Source organism: Daucus carota, chromosome 2 (genome assembly GCF_001625215.2).
Source record: "Daucus carota subsp. sativus chromosome 2, DH1 v3.0, whole genome shotgun sequence".
Lineage (NCBI taxonomy): Eukaryota > Viridiplantae > Streptophyta > Magnoliopsida > Apiales > Apiaceae > Daucus > Daucus carota.
Genome location: NC_030382.2, coordinates 12,953,512 through 12,969,095, shown reverse-complemented (window position 1 = coordinate 12,969,095; position 15,584 = coordinate 12,953,512). Strand labels below are relative to the sequence as shown.

Genomic DNA, 15,584 nt, shown 5'->3' with positions numbered 1-15,584 from the left:
TTTTTTTTTTTGACAAATATAGCTTATAGCTTTACAAGTGAAAACAAGAGAATATGGTGTGAATATGAACCTGAGAACGCTGAGCCGTTTTCTAAAGGAGTAGTTTTTTTTTGTTTTTTTTGACAAATATGGCTTATAGCCTTATAAGTGAACTAATAATTTTGTGGAATAATAAGCTTGCAAGAACATTCAATTTAACTCCTGATCGTCAATAATGAGTCTATCGACATGAGAAATTTTGTGAAAGTCGGGTCCCTCTTCACCATCATGCCTTTTAAGCCTATCATTAAAATCTTGAAGCATATGAAATATATCTAGTACTTGAAGGGACTTGAGGAACACTAGGCCTTCGGGAAGCTCCTCCAACTTGTTACATCTTTCAATACGCAAGTATGAAAGCATGGGCATGCTTCCTTTCTCCACCCTCCATTTTTCAAGGTTTGGGAACTCTTGCAAATAAAGAGAGGTGAGTTTAGGAAAACAGGTTGCGGAGCACACCATCTCCTTCCCCACATATGTATCCTTAAACAAACAGAGAACACCCAACATTGGAAGCATTTCCAGTATTGGCATCGGGTCTTCTTCTAGGCATGAACTCGCTAAAGTTAAACTTGTAATACCAATTGTAGATACATATTGAAGCGGAAATATTAGACCCACCTCTGGGATACGCCCATATATTTTCAAATCCCGAAGGTTCAAATTTTCAGCATATACCAATTGTTTTAAGATAGTAAGACCATTGTTCAGCTCGAGATGACAATTACTAATAGCAACACCCAAGTAGCTCAGACATGAAGATGGTGAGGAGGCTATATCATCCAAGTTTTTCATCATTTCTTCCAGAATATCACAGCTACCTCTCACTGTTACCATTAGTTTCCGAAGATTGATTAGTTCACGTAGATCCTTAACCTCACACCAAGTAGTGTCAAAGTTCTCCAGGGTCTCTAACTTGCTCAACCCATTAAACCGTAATTTCGATTTCCTTACCAAAACGTCAACTTTAAATTTAGGCAAATACAGGTGCCGCAAACAATCGAGCTTCACCAGAACATCTCTTGACAACCATGGTAAAGCATACATATCATCGCATGTATGCAATCTAAGAGTTTGTAACAGTACCAACTTTTGTATAGAAGGAAAAACCAACAAATTAGTGCCCCTTACACTAAGATATCGCAAGTAAACAAGGGCCCCTAATGCTCTTCCAAAATTAATATGGGAAAATGCACCAGAAAAATTGGTATATTTCTCCACTGAAAACACTTTTAGGAACCTAAAATTGGCAACATGTGACCCGAGCGACCGTGGCAAACTTCTCGCTCCAAACTGACCGAGGAGTAAAATTGATCGATAGCATTTTTTATCGCGTTTCTTGGAGAAGTAGTAATTAACTTTTTTCCTAGAATATTCCTCATCCAAATTAATCACAAGTCGAGTTGTGTTTCTTGAATCTGCAGTAGATTTGAGATGAAACTCATTTGCACTTTGGAATGTATATCTTCAAAAAAATCTTCTGCTTTTGCTTGTATTAAAGACATATCTCGCATAAGGTCATGCAGAGAACAATCTTCAAACTTTGTAGGTGATGATTTCACATTGTTAAATCTCACTTGAACCATACTCCTGTGGACTAGTTCTCCCATGTATGATTCAGCCACTTGAATCATTGTTTCTCCTTCCCTTTTGTCACTCGAGAGTATCATTCCTTCGGCGATCCACAGCTGATACAAAGTCCCCACTTCTATATATTTATTATCACCAAACTTAGATAAATATAAAAAGCATGGCTTCAACTGAGGGGGTAAATCATTGTAGCTCCAAACTAAAAAACTTAATATTTCCCTTTGATAGGCTTCTTCCAATCCTCTCCCCGCCTTGAGGGATGATTTACTATCACGATATACCTTCTCCCACTCTATCAACGACGGTTTTGTTACAAGAATTCCACCCAAAACGACTATAGCTAGCGGAAGACCGGCACAATGTTCAACCATTTCCCTTCCCAGTTCTTCCATCCTCTTTACGTCTTTGGTAAGTTCTTCCCTGCTTTGACTCATAATTTTCTTAATTATGAGTTTATGGTTAAAATATAGATAATATTTATGTGTGAGGTTATGTGTATATAGTTGGTGACTTGGTGGCTGATTTTTATGTACTTTGATTTAATTTGAATGTTAGTTTTAGTTTTGCTATATATAAATAAATATATAATATATATAATACAAATATTTTTTATGTATGTCGTATCCCCATACCTGTATCCTCATTTTCCCGAATCCCCGTATTTGCGTACCGTACTTCCGGTACTTCCTAGATCTAAGGTGTTTTGCCTTTGGATTAACTAGCACTACGACAGTCTTGTACAATTTGCAGTAGAATTTAGATTTCCTTGCATCTTCCTTGAAGCTGTTGCTAACATTTTTTCCTTTACTAAATTTTCAACCTTTGGATGGAGGCCAGTTTTTGTGTTGTGACCTAAAAAGCAGGGATACTTCACTCACTCGCCGCACCGCACACTCGATTTTTGGGATTCTTCGATATTCGGTGATTCTTAGGGATTCTTTTTAATGATTAATTCTGTGATTAATTGAATACTCTATCACTTAACTACATTATAATGCAATAATTGTGTTATTAAATAATTATATTGTATATTGTTAAGGATATTGAACTTATTTATTCATTTATTTAGTTTAAATATGAATATAACTCTTCAAATACATGTATAAAATATATTTTTAATATATTAATAATTGCCGAATCCCCCGCACCCGAATCCCCATATTTTTAAATTTGCCGAATTCCCGTATCCCCGTATTGTGCACCCCAGTACCCGCACCTGCACTCATGCTTCCTAGGTTGTGACTGTAAAGCACCTTCGACATTCGCCGAGAGATTTGTTATTCATGAGCTTGTTACTTGTAATGAACCAACAAGTTCAGTGATAGAAAGTATAGAGATGTCTTTTGATTCTCCTATAATTTCAACAATAGAATCATACTTATTTGTGAGAGAAATTAACAATTTTTTAATGACTCTTTGATCTGAAATGTTGTCGCCAAAGGTCTTCCATCTGATTCACAACTCCAATAACTCGTGTCTTTCATTCGGATATTCTCAAATTCTCTTCGCAGGCTTTGAAGTTTGATTGTTCAAACTTTTGCAGTGCCTTGGAATTTATTCATCTTGTAATGTCTCCCAAGCTTGTTTTGCAGAAGTAGTATTCATGATTCTGGGAAAAATATAATCAGCAACGGCTTGTTGTTTTTGCTAGTGCATCTGCGTTCCTTTTGAGCGATTCATTCACTGAAATTGTCGATGACCTGGATGATTGTGGGGAAGCTTGAGGATCTGCAGATTTTGGAACTCATTCTCGACAAGATCCCACAAGTCATAAGCTCGTAAGGCAGTTTTCATTTGGGTTAATTATCAACTAGGTCACTTTTTGCACTAGAAAATATCAGGTGGATCACTTGGAAATTTTTGGTCTCATTTGAATCATTAAAGTCATAAGAAATATCAAATAGATACTTCTAATATCCGTTCAAAAAGTAAACTTTATTCTCCATTGAGTTCCACACATTTTTCTTGGCTGTTAGTATAATCAAATGAAAGGCTATGAATTATACTCCTCCCGTCCCTCCCATTTCTTATTGTTTGGGTTGGGCACGGAGGTTAAGAAATATGTATAAAGTAGTGGAAAAGAGAAAGAAAAGTGGGTGAAGTGGTGGGACCCATTGATTTTTAATGTATAAAAAGAAGATAGTGGAGTAAAAGTAGTGTGAAAAGGAAAGAAAAGTGAAGAAGTGGTGGGACCAATTGACTATTTTGGATAAGTTTTGAAATGTAAAGAAATGGATGGGACATCCCAAAAGGGAAAGTGTAAAGAAATGGGAGGGACGGAGGGAGTAGTATTTATGATAATATATTTAGATTTTAAGAAATTTATTTATTATTTATTTGATATAAATGAAACAAAATAGTTGTAAAATTAAAAATAAATAGTAAATAAATTTCTTAAAATCTGAATATATTATAAAAAAATACTAGAATTCATAGCCTTTTAGTTGATTATACTAACAGCCAAGAAAAATGTGTGAAACTCAATGAAAAACAAAGTTTACTTCTCGAAAAGATATTAGAAAGTATCTATTTGATATTTTTTATGACTCTGCAGAGATAGTGCTGAATGTTGTCATAGTGTAGAGAATGTTTGTGCCGAAATGGATAGACTTGTGCTCTTGATACCACCTGTTGTAATTGAAAGTATATGATTACTAAAAAAGATTTTATTGAACTGATTTCATCTTATGAAATGCATTACATGATCTTTCTTTTATAGTACAGATGTATGATCCTCAAAATGGATCTAGAAAACTCTTCAGACATTACATCTTAGAGTCTGTAAAATACTAACAGTTTGATACGAAACAAGAAGCAAACTGGTAAGAAATACAGGGGTGACTGGTTGATGCGACCAGTCTCCAGTGATGAGATTGCATGGCTTGCAAAGCTGCTTGTGACTTTATCATGTTGGTTGAACGAGAAACTTGGCCTCAATCATAGTGGAACCACCGATAATCAAGGCGCTGCTTGGTCCTGTGTCGAGGTGTCGGGAGGCACAAGAAGTGTGAATGGACCTGCAGACACAATGAAAGTGGTGTTCTTGTCCGTTGTATCTTGGCTTATGTCAGTAATTAGAGCAACACTGAAGCTCATGAGTTACCATGGCATGAAGGTGAACTTGCGGATACTTGCTTCAAAGAAGATCATGATATCACTGCTTATGCTTGTCACCTTCAGCGTCTTGAAGAAAGCAGTTTCCCAGTCCTAAACGCTGTATATATTGTAGTTTTAACTATAAAGGAAAAAAAACAAAAGTGTTTCATTATAAAAAAAGATCACAAAGAAAAAGTTTGAACAATGGGCAGGAGTCAAGATTTTGAAGTTTCCTAGTTTTGTGTGTTGTTGCAACCTTTGGGCAACAATGTACTCTGTTGTGTTGGCGGCATGAAAATATATCACATATTGGCTAGTGAAAAATTACTTCCTCTGATTTTCTGCTGTCCAGTACTATCATAAATTAATATTCTGTCGTTAGGTGGTTATATTTGTGGCTCCGGGATTCCTTTAACACTTGTCCATTTCGAGAATAATTAATGAGATACTAAAACAGTCTCTCTCGAGTGAGCAATTTTCAATGTTGGGATTGGATATCACATATGGTTAGTGAAATATTACTTCCTTTTCATTTTCTGCTGTCCAACATTATCATAAATCGATATTTTGCTGTGTAAGAATACCTCGGCTCTGAATTTTTTTAAATGTTGTTCACCTCAAGAATAATGAATGACTAGAGAAAGAGAAGTGAGTCTCGTCGGACATGGGCTGATCAATTAAGTTTGGACATGAGAGCCTTGAATCTCACGGATGATATGACATTAGATAAGAATGATCGGGAACGGGTGATATGACATTAGATAAGAATGATTGGGGACGACTTATTAGAATAGTTGAGACCAGGTCTCGTGGCTTACAGACATTGCGAGGTTCGTTGCATTATGTTTTAAGGGAAGGGTTAGCTCAGTTCATGATGCATTCGTGATAATAGGAACTGTTTAGGTAAGTCCTCACTTCACAGATGCATTAGGAACTGTTTAGGTAAGTACTGTGTGAAGAAGGACATGGCTAAGATATTATATTCTTATTATATCACACACTGTGTATTTATTTTATTGTGCACTAAGCGGGGGTTTTCACCGAAACACCTCTCTGCTACTTTAAGTTCAAATTAATAATCTGTTTCGAATATAATTTATTTTTCTGCGCCAGAGAGTATAGAATTTAAGGATATAACACATGTTTAGAGTTCTTTTTCAATAATATACAATCTTTTTAAAATTTTTAAGAAAGTATTTTTGCAATTTGAAACTAAATGTAATTCAACAAACACAACTTCTCCGTTGAAAAAAATGTTTTTTTTTTAATTTTAAAGATTTAAAGTTCAAGATAAATATTTTTTTCAAACTAAAAAATCGTTTTTCTACAATTAACACAGGCGACATATGTATAAAAACATAATATTATTATATATATTTATTAATAAATAACAGGTGATATTTTTCAACCAAAATTAATTAACATTATATTTAAATACTCTAACGGTCTCACATTAAAAGTGATATTATAAATTTATACTATACTATATATTATTATACTGTTAAAGCCAAAAGCCGAAAAATGAAAAGTTCAATTGGTTAGTTGGTCGGTCGATCAATCGAGTTTGGTGAGACCATTGGTATTCAACCCACGGACCTCATTAATTTATAATATGTTATAATATTTTATTATTATCTATCGAATCAAAACATTAAAAATTAGGTAATGGATCGATATTTGGGATTACGCGTCTCTTTGACTTCTAATATGTTTTATACTATATTTTTAATTATTACTAACGAAATATTATGAGGTTGTTGATTTATATATGGGCTTATAGATCTCCTTAAATTATAACATGTAAATAAATATATTTAACATTCTCATCAAAATATATGTTCGACCTAATTTTTAATTAGTCATAAGTATTAAGAATTTATTCAACTGTTAAATAAAAATTTATTTAACCACATTATTCTATCATAATTTTATTTTTACGATAAAATTAATTAAATTAAAACTATATATGAATATATGATAAAATAACAAATATTATAACCGAAACCGACCACGGTTAACCGAACCGAAAAAAACCGTTTGAAACGGTTCGGTTACGGTTTCTACCCAAAAACCGAACCGAACCGAAATACACGGTTCGGTAACGGTTTTAGGTAGAAACCGAGCCGAACCGACCCGTGCACACCCGTAGACTTGAGGAACACCAGGCCTTCTGGAAGCTCCTCCAACTTGTTACATCTTTGAATACGCAAGTATGAAAGGATGGGCATGCTTCCTTTCTCCACCCTCCATTTATCAAGATTCGGTAAGCTGTCCAGAAAAAGGTGGGTGAGTTTAGGAAAACCGGTTGCAGAGCTCACCATCTCCTTCCCCATATATGTATCGGTAAACAAACAGAGAACACCCAACATTGGAAGCATTTCCAGTATTGTATTGGCATTGGGTCTTCTTCCAGGTATGAAATCGATAAATATAATCTTGTAATATGAACTTTAGATACATGAGCATTACTATCCCCAACATATTGCAGCGGAAATATTAGATCCACCTCTGGTATATGCCCATATATTTTCAATTCCCGAAGGTTCAAATTTTCATCATATACCAATTGTGTCGAGAGAGTAAGTAGACCTCTCAGGTTTTGGACCAATTTTAGTTGATTAATATGGATTTGGACGGGTTTATGAACCAAAATCATATATTATATCAAATATCAAATTTAGTATTAATTTGGTTTGGTTTTGGGTTTTATATCAGATTGCCCACCGAACTCAGCAAAATATATCAAGTAGCTACCCGATCTCCACGGCGACTCATATAACCCACTAAAATACTGTTATATTAAGGGCTGTAAATGAGTTGATACGCTCGATAACCGCTCGGTGTTCGGTTCGAAAAAAACTCGGTTCGAACTCGGTTCGATTCATAAACGAGTCGATCCTGAGCACAATTTTAGGTTTCGTTATATAAACGAGCTGAACTTGAGCACTGTAGAGTTCGACTCGATAGTTCGTGAACAAGTTCGAATAATGAGTTCGTAAACATGGTTTGTGAATTTGGCTCGTGAGCGTAGTTCGTGAACTAGCTCGTAAACATGATTTATTATGAATTTATGTTTCCTTAGAGCATAAATTAAAATATTGTTAGAATTTTAATTTATTTATTTTAATTAAGTTAAATAACAAACAAGCTCATAAAAATTTATAAGCATAAGCTAGCTTGTTAGCAAAGTTTATTAAACAAGCTCGTGAACAAAATTAATGAGCGGTTGTGAGCAAAAATTCATGAGACATGTTCGTGAGCATAAGTTAATGAGCAGTTCGTGAGCAAAAGCTCGTGAGACATGTTTGTGAGCAGTTCACGAGCCGTTCGTGAACAGAGTTATTCCTTAATGAGTCGATCCTCAAACAATATTTTTGGCTCGATCTAAGTACGAGCTCGAGTTCGAGTTCGCTAATTTTTTAACAAACGATACACGAGCACTCTAGAGTTCGGCTCGGCCCGACTCATTTACACCCCTAGTTATATATCATTCTATTAGCTTTTTTAGAAAAAACTAACAGCAAACGTTAAGTTGAAAAATTTAACCTCAACAACATCCACCTTGCTGACAGATGGCAATGATTGGTATGTCTGACATGGAAAAACAATAATGAATGGAATACTTTACCTACGTGTCCACCGATCTGTCGGGAATGTTATATTCATCTCAAAAGAAATAGTTACCCAGCTGCTGGATACTGTTAGCGAAATTGCAACTAAGGGATTGCCTACAGAATAACTAGAGAAGCTGAAAAAAGTAAAATACGGAATGCGATATAATCAGGTTTCTTTTGCTGCAGCAATGGCACATGTCAAGGTTGCAACTTCGCTGGTGGCTTCAATAGTTTAGATAACAGATGGAGAAAGTTTTATTCATTCTTTAATTAAGGAATACTTGCCTACATGGTTTATATATGTTCAAGGGTCGGCTTAAAATGAGAATTAGTAGGAATTCTTGGTGTGCTGATGGGTTATGCTCTTGCCTATTTTTCAAGTTATCCCCCGATTTATGCCGGTATTTTTAAAAAGGGCTAAAAGGTACGACAAAAATACTTTGAGGGTCGAATTGTACGTTTTTAAACTTCAAGACCGCATCGGAACTTCCATTCATACTTCGAGGGCTAAAAGGTCATTAAGCCTTAAAAGTATGGTTGGAGGACTCAGGCATCTTGTATTTACAAGACCTGATATAGCTTATTCAGTTGGCATAGTAAGCAGGTTCATGGAGAGACCCATAGTCATGCACCTAGCTGCAGCAAAACGAATTTTTCGTTATGTGAATGGAACTCTTGATTATGGGTTGGTTTATTCTAAACGGGATGGAAACTACTTGCTCTCAGGATATTCAAACAGCGACCTAGTTGGAAATGTGGATGACAAGAGGTCTACTAGAGGTATGGCAATGTCAAAAACAATGCAGCTGTGTGTCAAGGCATATGGCTTTATAAACTTCTCAGACGGATGACGAATATAAAGGCTGGTCCTGTGGTGCTGTATATTGATAACAAGTGGGCAATAGATTTGGCAAAGAATCCAGTGTTTCATGAAGGAGTAAACACATAGATATTCGCTACCACTTTATATGGGAATGTGTAGAATGTGGTGAAATTATACTCAAAGTACATGTCAACACAAATGAACAGAGAGCTGATGTATTGACCAAGGCATTGTCAAGGGCTAAGTTTGAGGGAATGTGTGAGCTATTGGGTGTGAAGAACCTGCAATCGAGTTTAGATTAGGGGAGCTTGTTGGAGTTTGATCTAAATTCTGATATACTTCAGTTGCTTTTTATTTAATTTAGTTATTTTAAATAAGTTGCTATGTGATCAGTGTGCACACAAGATTAGGCCGTAGCTGTAGCTGTTTTTCATGAGTGCATGTAGGAGTGGATTAACGATAGGCAGCAGTTCTTGTTTATCCTTACCATCTTAGCTAGTTGTTTAAGTAGGACTTTTTTTCCAACACTCTGAACTTGAGTTTATCAGAGTGTGTTTCTTTCATTTTGTAAGCAGCAATTTATCGGATTAATAAAACGAGCTTGTCTCATCTGTGTGTGCATTTGTGATTTGCTTGAGTTTTATATAACTTCAATGGTTTCTACATCTACAGGGGAGATCATTCGTATTTACTCAAATGACTCTTTGCTCAAACACGAATGGTTCTTAGACAATATTAACACACAACTCTTTGCTCAAACATGAATGGTTCTCAGACTATATTAACATCCACACCACCCAAGCTTGGGGAACAAATTAAAATGACTGGATTGATGACTATCACGTGTGCTCTAGTTCCCTTCGTCCCAACCATTTGTATACATTTGGTTGGGATACGAAGACCAAGAAAAAATGTAAAAAATGAGTAAAGTTAGATGAAAAGTAGGTATAGTGGTGGGACCATTTATATTTAATAATAGATTTGAGATAGTGGAGGAAAGTAATGAGTGTAATAGTGTTTATATTATTATAGAATGGAGATAGTGGAGGAAAATAGTTGGTGTAATGGTGTTTTATATTATAAAAGTTTACTATTTTTGGAATGTATACAATTGGTGGGATGTCCAGAAAAAGAAACTGTATACAAATGAATGAGACGGAGGGAGTATACAATACACACATAAATCTTATTGTCGCATCCTCTTCCGCTTCTCCTCTGAGACGGCGATGCCCCGTCCATGAACATACTGATCACCATCAAATCTAGGAAACACTCATAGCAGTTCAGGTCGGGAAATCATGTATATTAAAGCTATAGCAGTTCAGGCTTATATGCACTCCAACATGAATTAACAAAACTTTAAGAGTTCGCAATTGCAATGAATTTGGCAATTGGTGACATCCTGTCATTTGCTGAAGGACCTTTCCAAGTGATAATGTTATGAAGAGAAAACTTGTCATGGGTCAAAATTCGTCCACGACAATTTATAGTGTGGAGTAACAAAATGTTTCTGACAAATCTTTACGTAACTGAATTGGCACAAAAAAAATAATTTATTCTATGTTCACAAGGAGTAAGAACATCTCCAATGGTGCTACTAAATCATTTCTTCAACAATAATATAAATTATGGCTCCTAGTGACTTAATACATTGAAAAACATGATAACTTTAATGCTACTGTTTATACGTAGCTCTTTATTCATATTTTATATTTATTTTGTATAAATGAGAGAGAAAAGTTAATTAAAAGAGAGAGAAGATTGGAGGGAAATTAATATTATATTCACAAATAAAAAGATAAGAGCTACTGCATGCTCTTTAAAAGTGAGGAGATAGTAGGCTCTTAAATTTTTAAAGAGCTTCTTAGAGCTCATTGGAGCAATAATTCTTAACTTACTCTATAAATTTAGAGTTAAGAACTTGTTTAAAAATCTCATTGGAGATGCTCTATGTCCATTAACATTATACAATAGTTGTAGGGGTAGCAACCATAATCAACAGGAATCCGAGTATTAAATGCTACTAAAATAAATTACCAACAGAGCAGTAAGAAAATGCATTTCAGGGGATGGTGATTAATGCCTCAGATCAACCAGCTATGCTTAATTATGGACTCCAGTGAAACAGAACCTGTAATCAACTGATTTCTTTGATTTTTTCTTAGTCACTATGCAGTTGAGCTCACAAAGTTAGGAAACAGTCATTGCAAAATGTAAGTTATTATTTGCTAGGAAGGCTGGCATTTGCTTGCTTTTATGCTTGCAGGTCTACTTTCATATCGTAAACACTACACTGGTGAGCAGAAGACCCTTGAAATGGAATACACTTGACTGGTCCAGTGTGGCCAGTTAACACCGACAAATAGTTGTGAGTCTGGTCCTGCAACAAAACAGTTGACAGCATCCTTGTTGGCTTATCCTGGTTACATGCATTTTGATTTCTCGACCCTCCACAACTTAAAAGTTAGTGTGAAAATAATAAATGTGGCCTGGTATTGATTTTGACGGTCTGCAAGTGGTCGAGAACGTGCGGACAAAATCACTAGATATACCTTTCGGAGCTTGTAAACTGTTCATTTCATAAACTGAATAAAAGTAGAGAGCAAATTTCTGGATTTGCATAAAACAAGAAAATTTCTGGCTAACTCCATATTTGCATAAAGTCGGGTCGTTGTTCACCATCTTGCCTTTTAAGCCTATCATTGAAATCTTGAGGCATTTGAGCTATATGAAGGGACTTGAGGAACACAAGGCCTTCGGGAAGCTCCTCCAACTTGTTACATCTTCCAATAATCAAGTATGAAAGGATGGGCATGCTTCCTTCCTCCACCCTCCAATTTTCAAGTTTTGTGAACTTGTACAAAATAAGAACGGTGAGTTTAGGAAAACCGGTTGCGGAGCACACCATCTCCTTCCCCACATATGTATCCTCACGCATTTGGAGAACACTCAACACTGGAAGCATTTCTAATATTGGCATTGGGTCTTCTGCCAGGTATGATTCCCTTAAATATAAAGTTGTAATACAAATTGTGGATACATGCAGCGGAAATATTAGACCCACCTCTGGGATAAGGTCATATATTTTCAAATCCCGAAGGTTCAAATTTTCAGCATATACCAATTGTTTTAAGATCGTAAGATCATTGTTCAGCTCAATATCACAATCAACAATAGTGACACCCAAGAACCTCAGACATGAAGATGGTGAGGAGGCTACATCATCCAAGTTTTTCATCATTTCTTCCAGAATATCACAGCTACCCCTCACTGTTACCGTTAGTTTCCGAAGATTGATTAGCTCACGTAGATCCTTAACCTCACACCAACTAGTGTCAAAGTTCTCCAGGGTCTCTAACTTGCTCAACCCATTAAACCGTAATTTCGATTTCCTTCCCAAAACGTCAACTTTAAATTTCGGCAAATACAAATGCCGCAAACAATCCATCTTCACCAGAACATCTCTTGACAGCCATGGTAAAACATATATCTTGTCGGTATCCAATTTTAGAGTTTGTAATAGCACCAACTTTTGTAGAGATGGAAAAATCAACAAATTAGTGTCCCTTACACTGAGATATCGCAAGTAAACAAGGGACCCTACTGCTCTTCCAAAATTAATATGAGAAAATGCTCCAGAAAAATTGGTATAGTGCTCCACAGAAAAGACTTTTAGGAACCTAAAATTGGCAACATGTGAACCCAGCGCCTGTGGCAAACTTCTTGCTCCAAACTTACCCAGGAGTAAAATTGATCGATAGCATTCTTCATTGCGTTTCTTGGTAAAGTAGTAATTAGCTTCTTTGCTAGAATATTCCTCATCCAAACGAATCACAACTCGAGTGGAAGCTGACCTTGACTCTGTAGTAGATTTGAGATGAAACTCATTTCCACTTTGGAAATGTATTACTTCAAAAAAATCTTCTGCTTTTGCTTGTATTAAAGACATGTCTCTCATAAGATCGTGCAGAGAACAAGATTCAAACTTTGTAAGCGATGATTCTACATCGTTAAATCTCACTTGAACCATATTCCTGTGGACTAGTTCTCCCATGTATGATTCAGCCACTTGTATCATTGTTTCTCCTTCCCCCTTGTCACTCGAGAGTATCATTCCTTCAGCGATCCATAGCTGATACAAAGTCTCCAATTTTATCCATTTATCTTCACCAAACTTTGATAAATATAAAAAGCATGGCTTCAGTTGAGGGGGTAAATCATTGTAGCTCCAAACTAAAAAACTTAATATTTCTCTTTGATAGGCTTCTCCCGGTCCTTTCCCTGCCTTCAGGGATGATTTACTATCACGATAAACTTTCTCCCACTCTATCAACGACGGTTTTGTTACAAGAACTCCACCCAAAACGACTATAGCCAGCGGAAGACCGGCACAATGTTCAACCATTTCCCTTCCCAGTTCTTCCATCCTTTTTACATCTCTGGTAATGTCTGCAACACACAAGAAACGGGAATCATATGTGTGTATATATAGACACACACACATAAGCCAAGATAATATTCAATTTAGTCGTTCAACTAATGCAAATGTTTAAACGACACGTTCAAGTTAGAGCCCTAAAAGAACTTAACTCAGATAAACTTTGAGCCAACACGACCAAAAATTACTGAACCCCATAAATTTCGTTAAGGTTGTTAAACAAAATATGTGGTTTCAAACTCGAGTTCGTTAAATCAACCTCAAGAGGGCACCTAATTAGATTCGTTTACAATTCTACTTCATAGGTTTGTAAACAAACTATCGAATTCAAACGAACATGAACAAAATGTTATTGAACAGAACAGTGTTCTTTAAGGTTGTCAGACAGATCTATAATCACACTTATCGAACTCAATTAACAAAAAATATGGTTCTATTGTTTATAAGGTTGTCGGACAAAACATATTATAAAAAAAAAAGTATATGAACCATAAGTAAAATTATTTACCTAGACAATTCCCTGTGTGAAGTGCTTTCAACTTTAGTAGCTCTCAACTTTGTTCTGGACCTAGACATTCTGGCTGGTGAATGAATCCGTTTAAATTTACATGCTCAGCAACCTCAGCATTACGGCTTGTAAGCATTAATTTGCTTATGGACTTCCCGGCTGGAAATGCAGCTTTTAATGCATCCCAAGCTTGACTTGACCATATATCATCGAGAACTATCAAACATTTTTTCCTTTCTTGGATTTGTAGCATATACTCCACTAGCTTGTCAGTGTCCATATTAAGGATAGAGTTTCTGTTCTCAGGGACGAGACATATAAGAATTCTCTGCAACACACGATCTGTTTGCCACTTTCGGGAGATTGATACCCATGCTAAACCAGCAAAGTGAGTCTTGATGGCAGAGTGATTGTATATCTTTTGAGCTAGAGTGGTCTTTCCCAGACCCCCCATTCCACAAATAGATAGAAGTGGGTAAGAATTATGAGTTTCATTCAGCAAATGCCGCACCAAGCATTCAACGTCTTCATGAAATCCAACAAATATCTCTGGTTCAGGAGTAGTGAAAGAGTGAAATCGCTTTAGTTTTCCCGATTCTCTGTTGGAGGAAGTTGATGATTCAGAAGTTGGTCTGATATTATAATCAGAAAATAAATCGAAGAAGATGGACATCTTTTTTTGTATATCTTTCATCTTCCTTGAAAACTTGACTCTGTTCATCCACTGAAATGGTTTTTTAGTGGATGAGGCTTTAATAACAAAACTTTCGACAGCATGTTCAGCATCATAGGCAAGCTCTCGTACCTCCCGGACCAAAATGCGGATTGTTTCTACATCAATCCTTGAGTCAGCATCTGGTAAGAATGTCTTTATCCGCATAAGCTCAGTCACGGCTAGTTGACTTTCATCTCTCACTACATGAAGGATTTGAGCTTTTTCAATCAACAAATCAGTGAGCCTTCCCACAACAATCGACACAATTGCTTCGGTCTTATTAATTTGTTTAACTTATTCTTCTGCAGAAACCAAACAAGTTTATATAAATTTGAATAGGCTTAAATGTGTCTTCAGCACATTGGATTCTCTGTTGCTTCTCTGGTCATAGTTAAATTCCATGTTACTGTACAGCAGCATTTGTTTATGATGTTGCTATGGGTTCTGTGACACATGGTGAGGTCGGTCAAAGAATAGGGAAGTTACAGATTTTCTATGTGATATTATTAAATGATTTCAAAAGGTACAGAGCTTGTTATTTAATGGAGAGATCTTAAGTTCAAATTGCATAACCTTGCAATGCGAAGCTGATGTTATTTTGTTGGATTGTATTTGCTTTCGGTCGCTTCTATCATTGTTATTTATTGTTGCAATGCGATGTTGGTAACGTTTTTGTTAAAAAGCATTTGCTTGCGGTCTATCATTGATCTTACAGCTTATGACTGTTGTTAATTGAATAAACTTGTGTTGAAAGATTTTTG

General features: G+C 35.9%; 3 protein-coding genes across 3 annotated transcripts; 1 reads left to right on the top strand and 2 right to left on the bottom strand.

The window, feature by feature from the left end:
* The first annotated feature begins 8,872 nt into the window (after positions 1-8,872).
* On the top strand, positions 8,873-9,464 carry LOC135150366 (secreted RxLR effector protein 161-like). The gene is made up of 2 exons (XM_064086636.1): positions 8,873-9,119; positions 9,322-9,464. Exons 1-2 carry the CDS (start codon positions 8,873-8,875, stop codon positions 9,462-9,464), a joined length of 390 nt encoding a protein of 129 aa, XP_063942706.1.
* Positions 9,465-11,788: 2,324 nt separating this feature from the next.
* Positions 11,789-13,588, bottom strand: LOC108207094 (probable disease resistance protein RF9). Its single transcript, XM_017377560.2, has one exon. It carries the CDS (start codon positions 13,586-13,588, stop codon positions 11,804-11,806), a length of 1,785 nt encoding a protein of 594 aa, XP_017233049.2. The 3' UTR covers positions 11,789-11,803.
* A 563-nt stretch (positions 13,589-14,151) lies between these two features.
* Positions 14,152-14,988, bottom strand: LOC135150365 (probable disease resistance protein At1g59620). Its single transcript, XM_064086635.1, has one exon. It carries the CDS (start codon positions 14,986-14,988, stop codon positions 14,152-14,154), a length of 837 nt encoding a protein of 278 aa, XP_063942705.1.
* Between the last annotated feature and the right edge of the window lie 596 nt (positions 14,989-15,584).

Coding starts and splice junctions, on each gene's coding strand:
- LOC135150365 (XM_064086635.1), bottom strand. CDS start 14,988: ATGCGGATAAAGACATTCTTACCAGATGCTGACTCAAGGATTGATGTA.
- LOC135150366 (XM_064086636.1), top strand. CDS start 8,873: ATGGTTGGAGGACTCAGGCATCTTGTATTTACAAGACCTGATATAGCT. Junction 9,120..9,321: donor TGACAAGAGGTCTACTAGAG/GTATGGCAATGT, acceptor GGGAATGTGTAG/AATGTGGTGAAATTATACTC.
- LOC108207094 (XM_017377560.2), bottom strand. CDS start 13,588: ATGGAAGAACTGGGAAGGGAAATGGTTGAACATTGTGCCGGTCTTCCG.